The sequence below is a fragment of the Diabrotica undecimpunctata genome, chromosome 7 (assembly GCF_040954645.1).
Source record: "Diabrotica undecimpunctata isolate CICGRU chromosome 7, icDiaUnde3, whole genome shotgun sequence".
Lineage (NCBI taxonomy): Eukaryota > Metazoa > Arthropoda > Insecta > Coleoptera > Chrysomelidae > Diabrotica > Diabrotica undecimpunctata.
Window position 1 is genome coordinate 2534660 of NC_092809.1, and position 17873 is coordinate 2552532.

At 34.0% G+C, this 17873-nt stretch overlaps 1 protein-coding gene across 2 annotated transcripts; it reads left to right on the plus strand.

The window, feature by feature from the left end:
* The first annotated feature begins 5464 nt into the window (after window positions 1-5464).
* On the plus strand, window positions 5465-16891 carry LOC140446163 (uncharacterized). Of its 2 annotated transcripts, none has more exons than XM_072538691.1 (5): window positions 5465-5699; window positions 7386-7513; window positions 7568-7797; window positions 10310-10484; window positions 15512-16891. In XM_072538691.1, the coding sequence occupies exons 1-5, from the start codon at window positions 5616-5618 to the stop codon at window positions 16875-16877; spliced, it is 1983 nt and encodes a 660-aa protein (XP_072394792.1). In that variant the 5' UTR covers window positions 5465-5615; the 3' UTR covers window positions 16878-16891. The 2 variants fall into 2 exon arrangements, with proteins under 2 accessions (XP_072394792.1, XP_072394793.1); XM_072538692.1 differs by having other exon boundaries at window positions 7571-7797.
* Window positions 16892-17873: the final 982 nt, after the last annotated feature.

The following is a 17873-nucleotide window of genomic DNA, read 5'->3' on the forward strand; positions in this document are numbered from 1 at the left end:
ACCAATATGGTTCCCAGCAAAGAGATACAGATCAATACCAACAAGGTAGAATTAACCGATAAATACACATACTTTGGTCATGAAATTAGAATAACCAGAGACAACCAAACCTGCGAGCTAAATAGACGAATCACGTTGGGATGGACGGCATATGGAAGGATGAGAGATATTTTTAAAACAAATACCCCAATTCACCTGAAAAGGAAGGCATTTAACCAATGCATCTTACCAGTCTTGACCTACAGAGCAGAGACCCTAACTTTAACGAAAGCTACTGCCTAAAAACTAAGGGTAACACAAAGGCGAATGGAGAGATCAATGCTGGGCCTGACCTTGAAAGATCGCGTGAGAAATGAGGAGATACGCCGACGAACTGGCGTAGACGATATTATACTGCGAATCAATAAACAAAAGTGGAGGTGGGCTGGACATGTTGCTAGAATGGAAGACGGAAGATGGACGAAGGGATTATTGGAGTGGAGACCAAGAGCCGACAAGCGAAGTCGAATCAGACCACCCACCCGATGGACCGACGACCTAAGGAGAATAGAAACAAACTGGATTGCAGCAGCTAGAGATAGAGAGAACTGGAGACGTTTGGAAGAGGCATATATCCAACAATGGATGTGAAAATGGTGCTGCCACTGTCAGTACTGCTGTTTTGATATTATTCCATTTGCCCTCTATAGAGTGCAGTTCTAGCGTCCTTAACTCATTTGCGACATATTCTTCGAACTTCTCTTCACATTACTGAATCTTCAGTTTTTCCAGGTATAGTTTGTTTGTTCTTTGTTTTTTTTTCGTTTCTTTCTTTGTTAACTCTGCATATAAATTTGGTTTCTAGTAAATGATGGTCTGATGCTTTGATGAAATCCATGTCATTTTGTGTATGTCTTTATGTGGGAAGCATGTGGCCCAAGAATCTATATATATTTAGGGATTCTACAGTATTCACTGCCTTCCCTCGCTCAACCGTTTCCATCTCTCTCTGTTGTTCCATTCTCCATCGTTTAGTCCTCTCTTACTCATGGCGTCGTCTACTTCGTTCCTCCAGGATTTTCGGGGTCGTCCTCTTTTCCTCCTTCCTATGGGGCTCCATTCGGTTATTTTCTTTATCCATCTGCTGTCGCTAGTTCTTCTTACATGTCCATACCACTTTAGTCTTTTTTGTTCTATATATGTTAGTATGTCTGTTTCTATTGATGTTCTTTGCTTTATTTCGTCATTACTTCTCCTATCCATTCTTGTTACTCTGCAGCATCTTCGCAGGCATCTCTGTTGCTACTATCTTACTGCTGGTTTTCTTGTTTATGATCCAATTTTCAGCCCCATATGTCATAATACTTCGCACTAATGTTTTATAAATCTGCGTTTTTGTCTTCATATTTAGGTGTCTATCCCACCATACTGAGTTAAGTTGTCGGATTGCTGTTCTTGTTTGTCCTAATCTTTGTGTAATTTCTTCCTCTGTTGTTGCCTTTTTCGTGATTATAAACCCGAGGTATTTGAATTTATCCTTTCCTTTGATTGTTACGTTGTCATCAATCTGTAGATCTTCTATGTCTTCTTCACTTGTAGATAGGTACTCTGTTTTCGTGAGGTTAATATCTAGGCCAGCCTTGGTATATTCTTCTTGTAGTTTCTTCATCATGTAGCTGAGGTCGTCTTGGTCTTGTGCAATCACTACTTGATCGTCTGCAAAACTTTTTGTATATAGGTATTCGTTCCGTACCGGTACTCCCATGCCTTCGCATTTTCTTTTCCATGTAGTCAAGGCTTTCTCTAAGTATATTTTGAATAGGGTTGGAGATGTGGAACAACCCTGCAGGAGCCCTTTTGTTGTGGTGAAGTCTCCTATGATTCTTGTTCCCATTTTAATGGACACTTTATTTTCTTTATACAGAGCTTTTGTAGCTTCTATGAGTTCCGTCTGTATTTCTAATTTGTACATTGCCTCCCATAGTTCTGACCTTGGTACAGAGTCATACGCCTTTCTCAGATCCACAAATGCCAAGTGTCTATCTACATAGCATAAAATACACTTAGCATATAAATAATTATTTATATAAAGTCCGAATTTCTAAAAAATACTTGGCAGTAACGGTAATGGACACCTCTAGTGCCTATGTTGACGACGGTGACGATGAAGGGTCAATTTTCAGTCGGATTCACGTGACGTAATCACAGCCCGGGATGAGAAAAATCAATTTTCCGAGGGGACAATTGCATTATAAACAAAAAAGGGTTGTATCAAGATTGGAGTAACATCAACAAAGCTGCTATGCGTAGGGCGTTTCTAACTAAATTTATGAAAATGTACACGAATAACAATTTGCGAGGCAGGAAGCGAGAAAAAATCCGGATAAGTTTCGAGCGAAATGCAGGTTACATACCCCTAATTACCAGCTGTTGAATAATACAAGGACTTTCGACATTTTTGGGGCGAAATTGGCAATTTTGCAGCGAATAGATAATGAGGGAAAAAACTCACTAGATAAAAATGTAAAATTAAAGTAGTTGACAAAATTGCTGGTGAATTGAATACGAATTTAATTTTCCATTTTTCAATACTTGTTTAATTTTTTATCGTAGCACTTACTACAATAACTAATATTAAGCCCACTTTTGTATATTTTCGAGAGCAATTGCGTCTGAGAGAAATCTTCTAAAGGTCGAACCAGGTGGATCCTACCTATTGTGAGTTGAACTTTTAGTAGATTTTTTTATGTTTTTTTAATGCATATTTGAGTCTGCTAGATGCAAAACTCTGTATTTGCAAAAATTGTAAAAATTGAGTTTTAGCTGACAGTTATTTGTCACATGTTATAGCTATCTGCTGATGTAGAAATTCAGCAGCAAAGTAAGGTATTTACTAAGAAAAAGGCATTAGAAATCTTGAATCAGACGCAAAACTCTGTATTTGTCAGCCTATGCCAGTTGCATACCTGTGTAATTGCAATTGGCCAATCGCTTACATTGTTTGAGTCACATGACACGTCTCATGTGCACATGTCAATTATTCCATCATTCGCCATTACCGGTTTCACTGTTTGTTATTTGAGTACTAAAAACACCAAGTTTATTGCAAATAATTAACATTATGGATCTTCATGTGCATATTAGACCTTGTGAAAAAGGAAAAGGGAGAAAACGAGTTGTACAAACAGAAAAATGGAAACGAAATGTAATGAAACTTAAGAGGTAAGAGGTGTCTACAATTAACTAGATAGGTTTGGGACTTATTGTCAATATTTTTAGGCATAAACCTAAGGATTTACCCGGTTTTCCCACCTGTAACCATACAAAGAAAGTGTATTGTTGTATAGATTTAAAGATGCGAGACATTTAGCGTTTCCATAATAATCTGTATTCAACAACTGACAAAATAAAACAAGATATTTTTTTGCTGAAATTTTGTGAAGGTCAAAAGCCCAAGAGATCAGGTAAAAACCTACATGGAATTTCAATTAAATATTTTGTTCCTACAGTAGAGGGTGGACTTTTAAGAGTATGCAAGACAGCATTTCTTGGAATAACTCATTTAAGTTCTGAAAGAATAGAGCGTGTTGTAAGAACGTTTGTTATCCGGGGTGAAATACCAAAGAAAAGGTAGATTTGATCCAATAAAATTATCTATCCAAACATTTATGGGGCGTTTGAACGGTGCAGAGAGTCATTATAATAGAGGACGATCGACTAGATTGTATTTACTATGTGATCTGAATTTTACAAAGCTTTACAGAATGTATTATCAACGTCATTCACATCATTCCGTAAAGTTATCATATTTCCGAAAATACGTTAATGAACACTACAACATATCATTCGGCACTCCCTTAGTAGATGCTTGTTCTGCGTGTCTCAGAGCGAAGGAAATTTTGAGAAAAGAAAATTCAGAAGAAGAAAAGTTAAAGGTTATAACAGAGCAGAGAGTTCATACGTTAAGAGCTAAAGCCTTTTATTCTTTGTTAAAAAATGAATCAAATCATAACATACAAATATTTTCTTTTGATTGTCAAAAAAATCTTTCTTTGCCAAAGCTTCCCGACCAGGCGGCTTATTTCTCACAGCAAATAAATTTTTATAATTTCACCATCGTGGCTGGAAATTCGAAATTCCATCTTTCTTCTGCAAATGTGACGTCATATGTGTGGCTGGAGTTTGAACATCCAAAAGATTCAAATGCTGTTGCCTCTGCTGTACATGATACTCTCATAAAATTCAACTTTAAAAATCAAATCGAAAAAGTTCACCTATTTGCAGATGGATGTGGTGGACAGAACAAAAATAGCACGATGATGTCTATGATAATCTACTGGTTGGTTTATGAAGCACCTGGTCACATCAAAGAAGTTTAGTTTACGTTTCCTGTTGTTGGTCATTCCTTTTTGCCACCAGATAGGATTTTCGGTATGATAGAAAGGGAGATAAAAAAGAAGAACGTTGTAATAAACAGAAAAGAATATGAAGACATAATTGGAAAACACTCAAAGGTGCTGAGACTTGGTAAAGACTGGCAGATATCAGACTGAAGAAAGACGAGTGACGATGTTGTTAAGAAACCTTCCCAGTGGCATTTTAAATGTAATGCAACGAAACGATTTATATTTTCTAAGGACAAAGATTATATGGCTACATTAAGGGGGGAAATATTTTATCGTTCTGACATAGGGTTCAGCAAGTCTATAATACGAAAAGGGAAAAAGATTTCTTTATTGAAACCAAAGTTACAACAGATTGGATGTTCATTGAAAGGAGATAAATCGTCCATAGGCACTTTCCTTAGAAACCATTTTGGTGAAAATTGGAGAGACCAGCCGGATCTCAAATTTTATAAAATTATAGATACTGGCGTACAAGCAAATAATAACGAGAGTGCTGCAGAAAATGATCATATTGATGACGACGACCCAGAGGAACTTAGAGTTTAGGAATTAATATAAATATATACATATTATAATTTGTAATACCTTTTGTACTTTGGATAAAAATAAACTTCACTAAAAGTTTACTTCCACATGCTTTCTTCCTTATTCCTAACACACTAGGTTTAGAAACAAGGTTCACTTGCAAAACTCGGTATTTTCAAATTTTTCTTCCTTTTATAGCAAACCCAATAACTTTTCTAAGAAAAAAATCATTATATTTTACCTAATAAAGCATTTATCTATCACAAAAAAGTGCCATTTATTATGTCTAAGGATTTTTGCAAAATTTATCAGTTTTTTGCAAATCACTCAGTTTGACTTATACAGTAAATACAAAGTTTTGCATCTAGCGGACTCATTTACAATATTCTTTATTCTCTTTTTCTGGGCTAATGTTTCCGACAACTGCTGCCCAAATATTTGTCAAACTGATTAAATAGACTGTACGTCATAAAAATGCATTATATCTTGCATTTCTTTTTAAGTTTATATAATATGACACTGACAAATTAAAAATACTTTAATTATGTCATATCTTAGTGTCTACCTTCAGAAATATTACAGTTAAATTTAAATAATACATGTAATCTGTTAAATCACACAAACTTTCGGATGTAGAACAAATCTAAAATAGTACCCAAATATTTTTCAAGACTTTTGATATATGTAAAATTTAGCAAAGCAAATATGTCATCATACAAAAGAGAAACATTGAAAAATAGTGACACACCATCTTTACCAACATTGCTTACTTCAAAATCAAGCCATAGGGTAAACTATATCATTATTTCAATATTATCTTATTTCTATAAACTTTCTTAGGGTTATTGTTTCGATAGAAAAGCTTCTTGTAAGTTACAACTTTAACGAATTATTGCGAAATGAATTATATGGTGGGTATAAATATAATGCATTTCTTTACATTTCTTTCTGAATAATATTTCTAGAAGGGTAATCAAATACTCACCAGGCTTCCTCAAAGAAAAGTTCCGTTCCCTCCAGCCAAACTTCTACACAACACTGGACAAGAACTCCTTGATGAGTATTTTAAAATTCTAGCATCAACCCCCAATCAAATATCGCAATTAACACTGCACATCAAAAACGCTGATTAAGAGCCGTTCTACTGTATGGCTGGTAACCCCTGAAAGTACCTCCTTGGCAAAGTTTATCCAAATTCCTATTGTGCGCTTCAGAAACATCTCCTACACAGGTACGCCACCTTCTGACCCCCTGCTCTTTAGTAGTCCACTACTTCTCCACTCGAACATCACTCAACACGTTTCTCCCCGCTACTCCTAGAAAAAAAAAAAGAGGAGTACCCCTTCATTGAAGAAGCATAAGCTTAAGCAAGGTTAAAACTCAGGACTGATAAAGTTAGTAAAAATATGAATTTTAAATTATAATTATATTACTTCAACAAGTATTTTGATGCATGAACATATATACAAGTATTTTGATGATTTTTTAGCACACTGTGTAAAAATTTATAAATTTTAAGTTAGTGAAGTGAGTTTTTTAATAATATTTTGTATTTGACTTTTTATAGGGGGTTAATCGAAAGATGTTTTTTTTATCTTATCTTTGAAACATCCTGCCGAATAATTCCGTTAGCGGATTTTCATAAATCCTTATTTTTGGGTTGCAATAATGTCTTCTAAGTATTATATATATATATATATGTATATTGTTTCATGTAAAAATATGGATTGGTTCATTTTTAAGAGAGAAATGACTTTACCACCCACAATTTACGACTTTTCCTATTATTATCAATATGTTTTGTATTAATTTGTAATAAGACGATGGGGGCTTTGGTGACTAATATTGAAGAAATGTCATATCGACATCCCAGAGGCACTGTATTTAATTAGTGATTAAAAGCAACGACATGATCTTGGTTTTAATGAACTATGATTACAATAACAAAACAAAACAAAACATAAAAAAAGAACTTCAATTTAACTTAACCCAAGTACGCAAATAATAAAGAAAAACTACTAAAAAATAACTTAATACTTTGTACTGCCTTCCCTAGCCTCTACAACTGCCTGTCGGCTTATGCTGTCTATGAGGTTGCTATCATCTTGCTAGATGTTTTGCCATTTCTCTTCTACAGCTAAGTGGAGTTCGTCAATTGAAGCTAGTACGACTTCTCGATCTCTAATATTTCTACGAAGCATGTCCCAAACGTGATCTATTGGTATCATATCTGGCGAATACGCTGGCCAATTCATTTTATTAATACCAACTTCCTTGCAACCTATTTTGCAATAATAGAAAATCATCATCAGAAAAGGGTACTACGTGATTCGCTAAAATTTTCTCAATATACCAATAAATACCAATTCAGTATGCGCCTCTCGGGATATTACTTCCCGTACCATCATCGAACTCTTCTGTGTATAATTGTATAATTTTCATATTAGACTCTTAGCACATTTAAATAATTTATAGTGGTCTATGGATTCATCCCACTATGAGCACATGTTTTCCAAACAGTATTCCGATAGTAAAAGAAGTATGCGCAAGTCTTACGAATTAAGTTCCACATCTTCAATAGAAAGACTATCAGTATTTTTTAAGTAAGTTTACAATAACAACTAATAAACATCGACCTAAAAATTTCATTTTACTAGAAGAGGTTCAGAGAGAGTTCTCTCTGCTCCTGACCAATATGCGAGGTATGTGAACAAAATGTCCAGTAAATCCAGTAAATCCATGGTTGACGCCATTGCATTAAACAATCAATGGGCTTTGAAGTCGGAACGCAGAAAACCTGTGAAACAGTTTTGCACAGGCAGCAGGTATTTAGGGGAATGGAATTATTTTGGGATGTCCGGCGAAGGTGTTTACAGATATCCGCATGGTAAGTAAAAGCAAATTCCAGAAACTAAATGCTTTTATATTTTTACATTTTTTGCCATTTTCTTTTTTACTTTGCTATCTAAGGATCTCCCTTAATTATATTATATATTATATGTATTATATATTATATTTCTGTAGGTTTTATTTTCTCGTAACTTTACTATTTTTTTATTGTTTCCTTAGTTTTGCTTGGTTAATTCTGATAATACGTCGTTGCTTTTCTTTTCTCAGTATTTATACTTTTAACACATATCATTATTATGAAATATTATTTGGAATTAAAATGTATGTTTTAATATGAAATTACACCCTTCAAACTAAAACAAAATCTAGTTTTCTTTTTTTATTTATCACAAAATTTTTATTTATTACAAATATGATAATTCTTCCCTTCCTATAAAAAATAATAAGCAAATTTTCACAAAACAAAATACATAAAACATCTATCCCGTACTTGTCATGAAACAGCAAACAATCTAATTGTTTATAATAAATATGTACTTTACCATGTGTAGTAAGTAACAAGAAAAACAGCAGTAAGATAGTAGCAACAGAGATGGAATGCCTGCGAAGATGCTGCAGAGTAACAAGAATGGATAGGAGAAGTAATGACGAAATAAAGCAAAGAACATCAATAGAAACAGACATACTAACATATATAGAACAAAAAAGACTAAAGTGGTATGGACATGTAAGAATAACTAGCGACAGCAGATGGATAAAGAGAATAACCGAATGGAGCCCCATAGGAAGGAGGAAAAGAGGACGACCCCGAAAATCCTGGAGGAACGAAGTAGACGACGCCATGAGTAAGAGAGGACTAAACGATGGAGAATGGAACAACAGAGAGAGATGGAAACGGTTGAGCGAGGAAAGGCAGTGAATACTGTAGAATCCCTAAATATATATATATAGTAAAGATAGCCAAATGCTACCATGTAGCGAAGACTTATATCTTCTTGGCAGATCAGGAATAAAAGTATCTCGAGGCAGGGAGCTTTCTTTACAGTGGATTATGTCATTTCTAAACAATAGACAACAATATGTGAGCCTGCAGGTGAGGATCAAGGATTGTGTGACCAGTTGTAGATCTAGTCTTGTTACTACAAACATGGGTTTTCCCCAAGGATCTATAATAGGACCAATTCTCTTTGTAGTCCACATTAACGACATCGTACAAGTGGACAGAGCGGTAAATTTTACTATATATGCGGATGATACGTCAATTATTCTATCTAACAAATCAAACGTAATACTACAACATCAATGTAATGATTTTCTTTCATCTTTATATTCTTGGTTTTGCGATAACTCGTTGCATCTTAATGCAGAAAAAACGCAAGTTATACATTTTCACAATAAACAAAAATACCTGAAAAATGTGTAATTCCATTAACTATCTAATTAGAAATTTAAAATATGTTCTGACGGAAGATCAGCTAATTATGATTTATTATGAACTCGTGGAGCCCAGGCTAAGACACAGGATGTGTTTTTGAGGTACATCTGGTTATGCAAATGGTATTTTCTTCATACAAAAGAAAATATTGCGTTGTGTCGCTGGTGTCTCCTGACTAACTAGTTGTAGAGAATATTTTAAAATATATAAAATTTTAACATTGGCATGTCTATACATTTTTGAATTATGTGTTTTTATTTTTAATAACTTACATCAGTTTAAAACGAGTGGTGATATGCATAATTTCAATACTAGATATTGTAATAAACTTTATATACCATTTTCAAAAGGTAGCATTAAATTTAAATCGCCCAGAGTATACGGGCTACAGGCTACATTTGCCCACAGTTGTAAAGTCCACCAGTTCAATGAATGTATTTAAGAGGAATCTTAGGCAATTTTTATGTGAAAAAGTGTTTTATACAGTCGAAGCTTTTAAATTCATTTCATGTCTTGTTTAGTGTTTAGTTTTTAGCAATGTATATTTGAATTGATTTGATTTGATTACCCCAGAACTCCAACACACGTCTCTGTCGACTAAGCAGCCTCTACCCCTACTACCTGGAACAACTGTTTTTAACTCACTGCTCATCCTCCACCCCTACTGGCTGGAGGAACTCTCTGTAACTGTGTGGGCGATAATTAACCAGCGATCTGCACTTTTAACGAACGCCTTTTATTTTTCTATCGCTCTTTGTTATAATACAATGTATGAAAAAACAGTCTATTGTCTGCAACAATGTATTACAACAGTTTATTGTTCCATATTGTCTGTGTTTTTGTACGCGGAATTTTGGCTAATAATGCAGGAAGAATCAAAACTAACATCAAGTGTGTTAATATTTTACCACTGTTTATACACACTTGCGAAACTGCAACAGCTGTAAAGGTTAGTTTTTGTTGTCCCAGCAGTCTTTATTATCTTCTTTGTTATGTATTTACACATTGACATTTTCTTCGTACCTTTCTTTCCTCCCATGCTTTGTTAACAAAATGTGTTAAGAACCCTTTACTTTTAAGAGAGTAAGTTTAAAAAGATAACTTTTTTTTACAGGAGTTATATATGAAGGACCGTTTAATACTGATGGGATGTTTCACGGCTTTGGTACTTTAACTTATCCGAATGGACAACAATTCGATGGAGCATGGGAAAATGGTCGCCTGGTTACCAAACTTAAATCAGCATCTGGTGAAAATGTACCTACCTTGTTTCACGTTCCAGATAGAAGGTATCATTAAATATATAAAGAATATTTTATAAATGCCCTAAAAATATATATAAAACGACTTCCATAGTTTACTATCGTTCTAACTGTTACATATTTAATAAAAAAATATTACTTGTCTGATGGTGCGGTTAATAACAGACGGTGCTTTTTGGAACTCTTACAGACTTATTTGGCCTAAACTATTTTATAGCTGATCCTTTTTTGGCATGTTTATCAGCTCTATTAGACATGGAACTCATACCAGTGTAATACTTTTATGTTTTGCCAGTCTGTCGAGACCTTGGTTTTCCCTCTCTAGCTTAGAGTCTTTATAAGAGCCTCTATGGCTGCTTGCTATATTTATATTGATAAGTTATAGTTTAAAAGCACTAAGTGATTGCATTTATATCTGAGATAGATATAAATACCTGGGACATGAAATTATGATTGGCAGGGATAACCAGACTCATGAACTGAAGAGAAGAATCGGCCTTGGGTGGGCAGCATTTGGAAAACTGAGAGAAACTTTTAAAAGTGAGCTGCCCACATGCCTAAAGAGAAAGGTATTTCATCAGTGCGTCCTCCCAGTCTTGACGTACGGAGCAGAAACACTTACCTTAACAAAAGCAGCAGCTACCAAACTGAGAGTCACGCAGAGAAGAATGGAGCGGTCTATTTTAGGAATAACTCTGCGAGACAGAATAACCAACAAAGACAGGAGGAGAAGAACCGGAGTGACTGACATCATCGAGAAGATAGCCAGACTAAAATGGAGATGGGCAGGACACATAGCCAGAACGACAGATGGGCGATGGACAAAGAGGTTATTGGAATGGAGACCAAGGGAAGACAAGAGAAGCGTCGGTCGACCACCTACAAGATGGACTGACGATTTAAGAAGACTCAATAAAAACTGGATAAGAGCGGCGCAAGATAGACGGGGTTGGAAACATGAGGAAGAGGCCTATGTTCAGCAGTGAACTCTTGAGGCTGGATGATGATGATGAGTGATTGCATAAATTTCTATCTGGAATATGGAGCTATATTATTCTCATGAAATAAAAATGTTTAGATTTACACTACTCCTACATATTCCTTTTACACCAGCTTGTGTATCAAGTATAACCCGTCAGTCTGGGTAATTGGTTTCCTCTGTATCATCCCCTCGCGGGTATATATTCGCACAGAAAGTTAATTTAGGTCTGTATCAAGATATCTTACGGTCAGACGTTATTATCTATTCAGTATATTGGATTTTATTTATAATGTTGCTAGGTCCTTATCTAAAAACCCCTATGCAACCAGTATTGACATATGGATCGGAGACATGGACCATTTCTAAGGCAGATGAAAACCTCCTGCTTATATTTGAACTAAAGATCCTGAGAAGACTATTCGGTGGCATCTGTGAAAATAGTGTTTGGAGAAGGAGGTACAACTACGAGATATATCACAGATATAAACATATATTTGGTGATAAAGGCGCAATATTTCTTATAAAAATAGGAAGACTAAGATGGGCAGGACATCTGGCAAGATCACAGCAGAACAACCCTCCTAGAAGAATCCTTATTTCACCTGTGGAAAGTAGAAGTAGGGGTAGACCAAAAACCCAGGTGTAGATGAGGATGGTAGAAAAATAAGCGCAGCAAACTGACAACAGTTGGCAATGGCAATAGACTTGGGAAGGTCAAGGCTTTTTTATAGGGCTGTAGCACCAATGATGATGATGTCCTTATCTATCCATAACATCGGTCAGGTTTTTTCGCATTCTATATTACCCCATTCTTAACCCGCATATGACGATGTACAAATAAATAAACTTTAATACGCTACCTAGAATTACTCTTGGTGTACCCCTCAGTGTCCTCTTTCTGTAATTCCAAGGCAATAAGTTTTTGCACCATACTTAATTACTTCCTTTTCAAGATTTAGGTTTATACGATTTATTCTTAGAAAGCACAATTCTTCTAAATTTCTTCTACTGGTAAATTTCACGATTAAGGGTTTCTGGTGATTAGTCTATTTTATAACTGCACTCCAAGGTTGTTGCATTAAATTGATGATCACCAGGTCATCCGCCTTTCTGGGGCTTGATGAATTCTCCTCTGAGTCTAGCCATCAGCCTAGTCATGACAGGATTTTACAAGAGGGGAAATAAGACTTTCCTTGTGCACATCATTTGGCTACCAGTGCTCAAACTATATCCTTTACTAACATTACATATATAAGAGGCTACTCCGTATGTTTTATATCTATCTGTGGCTTGTTCTGTGTATTTCTTTTAAACGAATCGACTGGTGATTGCTTTATAGGAGTTGTTGTGACTTTTATACAGAGAGACTTATACAGCCACTATAATACAGATAATAAAGAATATTAACTACTATGTGTAACTTGATAATGGACAAACTAATAGAAGTAAAAAAGTCAGGAACAGGGTACAAAATAGACTACAGAGTAATAATGATTCTATGCTACGCAGATGACGCAGCAATAATATCAAATAATGAAGATGACTTACAACGAATGGTCCATGCTTTGGAAGATAACGCAGAAAAGTTTAACTTGAAAATATCAACACTAAAAACAAACTTCCTTGTTACTGCTAGAAATGTTTGCTGAAATAATAGAAAAAGTATCAAAATTCAACTATCTGGGAACGCAAATGTCGTGAGTTTTTCTTCCATTTCGGCATTAATAAACTCCAGCAGCATACACTTTCTCTTTCTTTATACTTTTTCTCGCTTTTCTTATCTGAACTTGTACTTCTAATTCTTTTGCAAGAAAATTGGTCATAGTACTTTTCAATATTTTTAATTTTTAATAGTTTTCTTTTTCTTTCTCTTTATATTCTCTCCACATTCTGCTTTAATCTGCCTACTTCTTGGTTTATCATCTCGTTCTCCTTAATTACTTTTTCAAATTCGTCTTGATAAATTGGTGGATCTGTCTAATTTGAATAATTTTATGTCGCATTTCTTTCTCATTCCTTTACATTTTTTTTTGTATCACTCCTCATCTCTTGCATTTTATTTCTTATTTCATTTATTTATCAACTTCAATGGTTTGTCGATCTTTGTTCTTTGATCAGATAAAAGGCATATATCGAGCACAGTTTAATTTAATCTTGCCCAAGTACTTTCGATCCCTAGATCATCTTCAGGTGCATCTGAAATAAGCCAAGAAACGTTTTTTTATAACCAAAGAAATTGATTAACTTCGATAAAAACTTCGATAAAAAAGTTTATGGTTGAAAAAAGGTTTTTATGTGATTAACGTTTATAGACTTACTTCGTCAATTGTGGCCTATCCGGCAAGAACAAGATGTCATAAACATATAAATGTACATTACACTACACTACAAATAAACAAACAAACACTTTAAAATTATTTAAGAAAGGCTACATTACTTGAAGAAGCCGGAGACAGAATGGCTCCTGATCTAACGGAAATGTTGGGGTGACATGTGACAAATGACAACTTGGATGAGCAGTCACAATCATAGATATGTGATCTGCACCTTTTACAATTCTATGAAACTAAGTATTGACCAAAAGTCCAACTGACACTACTATAGGAGGTCACTGATGAAATATAAAATTATATAGAATATTTTTTAAGTAGATTGAATAATCCAGATCTCACACTCAAACATGTCTGTAATAATTAAGGTGTTAGTTTGAGAGCAACTGAAATTGACGAAAAGTAAGAATGCAAGAAGAGGACTAAACAATATATTAGACAGTGGGTGGTTGACTACAATAAAATGGTCTACCAAGCACTATCTGTAATGTAGAAAGGAAGAGATCTGACTATGTAATTAAAATACTAAAAATTTAAAATCAAAATTGAAAGCAAAGTATATAAATGGGGTGTAATCCAAGTAGTTCAGTTGAACCCACAGTCAATGGTATAACTATAAAATTAATATGGATGTGCTCAGTGCAGGAAGTCTAAACAGTCGAGCTGGGTCCCCTACGAGGTGAAGCTATAATAAAGTTTTTAAAAATAGGTTTAAATTTAGTACAATTTAAATTAATTTGAGTATTAAGACAGTGAGAGTTTTCATTTGTTTCCCTTGTAATTTCCAAATCTTCCAATAAATCCAACTCCATATAGTTTTTCTTTCTACTAATGTCATGTAAGATAGATGAACCAGTGTTGATGTTAAAATTGCGTTTACTAGATAATAAGTGTTGACCAAAACTTGAAGAGTTTGGTCTTTTCAAATGTTCTGAAACTCTAGTGGTTTTACCTACATAAGAGGCATCACAATCATCACATTTTAATTTGTAAATACCACTTTTGTCAAGTGTGTTCATCCTATCTTTGGTGTTGATTAAGAAGGAACCTAAGGTGTTGTGTGACTTGAAGGAAATTTTGATGTGATCGATTGTAGAAGTAAAAAGTTTAGATAATTTATTGGAAATGCTGCTAATGTAGGTGAAGGAGAAATATCTGGTGTTATTTGAAGCAGTATGTTGAAGAAAACATTGTGACGAATATGCAAGCTTTTCTGCAATTTTTAGTTTAGCTCTATTTAGAAGCTTATAGATAATGTTAGGATCATAACCATTATTGAAAGCTGAAAGCTTGTTCTGTTTTACTGGCGTTCCAGTTGTCTTCTTGCTTATTTTAAAATATTCTCTTTCTTTTCCATCCTCATTTTTTCTCCTTTTATTAAAACCTTCATCAGTTGAGATACTATTCATGTCAAATTTAATTTAACATATTAATTTTATTTAATTAAAGTTTTAATTTTAATAAATTGTACAATGCCTCTTCACTTTTACTTTCTATCGATAAAACCCCTTTTAGGCAAAAAAAGATGGATCAACTCCTCAAAGCTTGTTTTGTCTATCAGAATTTAAATATATTGTATTTTCTCTCTGTAATTTATTAAACACTTAATTAATTATATGCTTGGGTCAAATATTTACATTTGTAGTTAATTTAAAAAAATTAACCACCAACTAAAAGGGATTTTCATAAACCTAGAGACTCATCTTAATTCTAGATTTTAAAATACTTTTTATTTATTTTAGATTTTCCTATGAACAAAAGTATGGTTTGGGTGTTCCTGGTAAAGAGTACCTTACGAATAGACAGCCCACTCCTAAATTGTCAAATGGATGTTATGATGTAGGGGAAGGTGTCTATTGCCCATCGAAAGGATACATTTTATCATATACTACAGAATATTATGAGCGAAAATTTAGTTTAGATAGGTCTTCTGTAGTTGATTACAGATTTCGATTATTAAACATGGAAGATGAAGATTGGCAATATTATAAAGACAATAAAGTGTTAGAAGATCTAAAAGCCCATATCGACCAAAACTTTATAATCGGCAAAGAAAGAGTTTTAGAAATACCTGTACAGAAGAAAATAGAATGGATTAAAAAGTATTGTCGAAGTAACCCAGAATATCCTGTGGGATATGTACCTCAACTTTATGAAGTATTTACAACAGGTGCCAAAGATGACAAAATGCGAGTTGAACAAGAGTACGAGAAAGCTCCAAAATATTGTGATGAGGATTGCCCATCATCTGACCCAACACCAAACAAATTGTTTTCATCAACATTTACTACAAAGGTCAATAGAGGATTACGAAAGAAAACTTTGGAAAGTCTGAATGCCTTTCGTATACGAAAGAAGCCTATGATTAAAAAAAGTATTGGAGGGACATCATACAAATTATCCAATAATTTGTCACTAAAAACTTCGGAAAAGGATTTGTTGTGGATGTATACACATGGTCCTCATTCCAGAAAAAGAAGTACGTATTCGGTAAAGACTGTAGAAGAACCAACGCAAGATATGAAAAAGATTATACTTAAAGCTGAGCCTGAGGAAATAGGAGATAGCATTTCTGCGTTGGAAGCTATCAAAGCTGCTGCAGCAAAAACAGCAGAGCTATTACATCAAGACTTAGAAACGGATATTATTAACTTATCATTGTCAGAAACGACTTCAACACTAACGCAACAGCAACTTCTTTCTGCTTCTAGCACTTTAGAATCACTTTTTTATAAACAAGACAAAAAAGGTGAAAAACCGGACGTTGCAGATAGATCAACAGAAATTTCGTTAGCTAGTGGCGAGGTAACAATTCCCGTGAAAACCGATAGTCTACATCTGGAGTCCATCATACAACCAATAATTATTTCGAAAAAGGGGAAAAGATTATCACCTGAAATTAATAAAATAAAAAAAGGAAAAATTATTGAAACTTGTAGTGATGGAGAAATCGTGGAAAAAGAATTCATTAAGCCCAAGCTGATCATATCAGAAGCTAGCATATGCTATGTTGCTAGAAAACCTGAGGATGTAATGAATATGGGTCAAAAGCGAACTAAAAAAATATATCTAAATGACAGTAAATATCAAAATATAAATTATAATTAATTGTATTATATACATCAGAATAGTTCGAATTAAAATATTTTTAGATTGAAGAGTTACGATCTGTAGAAGTTTTTGTATGTATACTCAATATACAAACAATTTATGTATATATATATATATATATATATATACATCTAGCGGTTAATGTAAGCTCCGTTCTAAAACGGTATTATACTAACTCCAGTAGAATATACACCGTGTATTTTATTATCTAAGTAGCGCTTTATGTAGACTCCGACCAACACGTAGGATTAAGTGGACTCCACAAAAGGATAAACCATTTTTGGGATCCGTATTTACGATATTGCATATACTTCTAAACTCCTGCGATGTTGCCAATAATTGTATTAGTAGTAGATTTTCAAATTTTACAGCAGATACATTCTGCAACTTGAAATTTATTTAAATATCCATCAATTTAATCATGGAGGAATTTAAGGACTATTTGGCTAATTTATGTAGTTAAATATAAATTGTTAACCGCCATATACCTTTATTTTACTTTTTAGTTTTAATAAGCAAGGCGGTAATTTATATTACTTTTATATATTTTCAAACATAAGAAAGTGTGTATTATAAACTTGGAAAAGCGAAAATTTCCGTTTTTATTAATTAGTATTTTTTATTAAAATGCATTGACACTAAAACATTTAGTACATAAATGTACGTATATCAAATAGAGTAATCGTGTAACAGTTTCTGAAATTAGAAGCCCCTTCGGTCAGATTATAAAGTTTGTTACCACAAAAAATTTACTAGCATGCACAGAGATGAGAGAGACCTACACAGAAGAAGATTTATTTTTAGCGAATGACAGGGCCATTTATGTAGCCAACCATTGGAAATACAAAATTTAAAGCTGTTGGTGTTCCGGACACGGAAAGTAAAGTAAGTACAAAAAGAGGTGAAAGTAAAATGAAAAAAAAAAAAAAACTAATATACTTATATAATATGTAGACCTGAAAGTACGCCGGAGGGTTTGAAATAAGAATTTAC

Coding starts and splice junctions, on each gene's coding strand:
- LOC140446163 (XM_072538691.1), top strand. CDS start 5,616: ATGTCATCATACAAAAGAGAAACATTGAAAAATAGTGACACACCATCT. Junction 5,700..7,385: donor CTTCAAAATCAAGCCATAGG/GTAAACTATATC, acceptor AATAATTTATAG/TGGTCTATGGATTCATCCCA. Junction 7,514..7,567: donor AGACTATCAGTATTTTTTAA/GTAAGTTTACAA, acceptor TCATTTTACTAG/AAGAGGTTCAGAGAGAGTTC.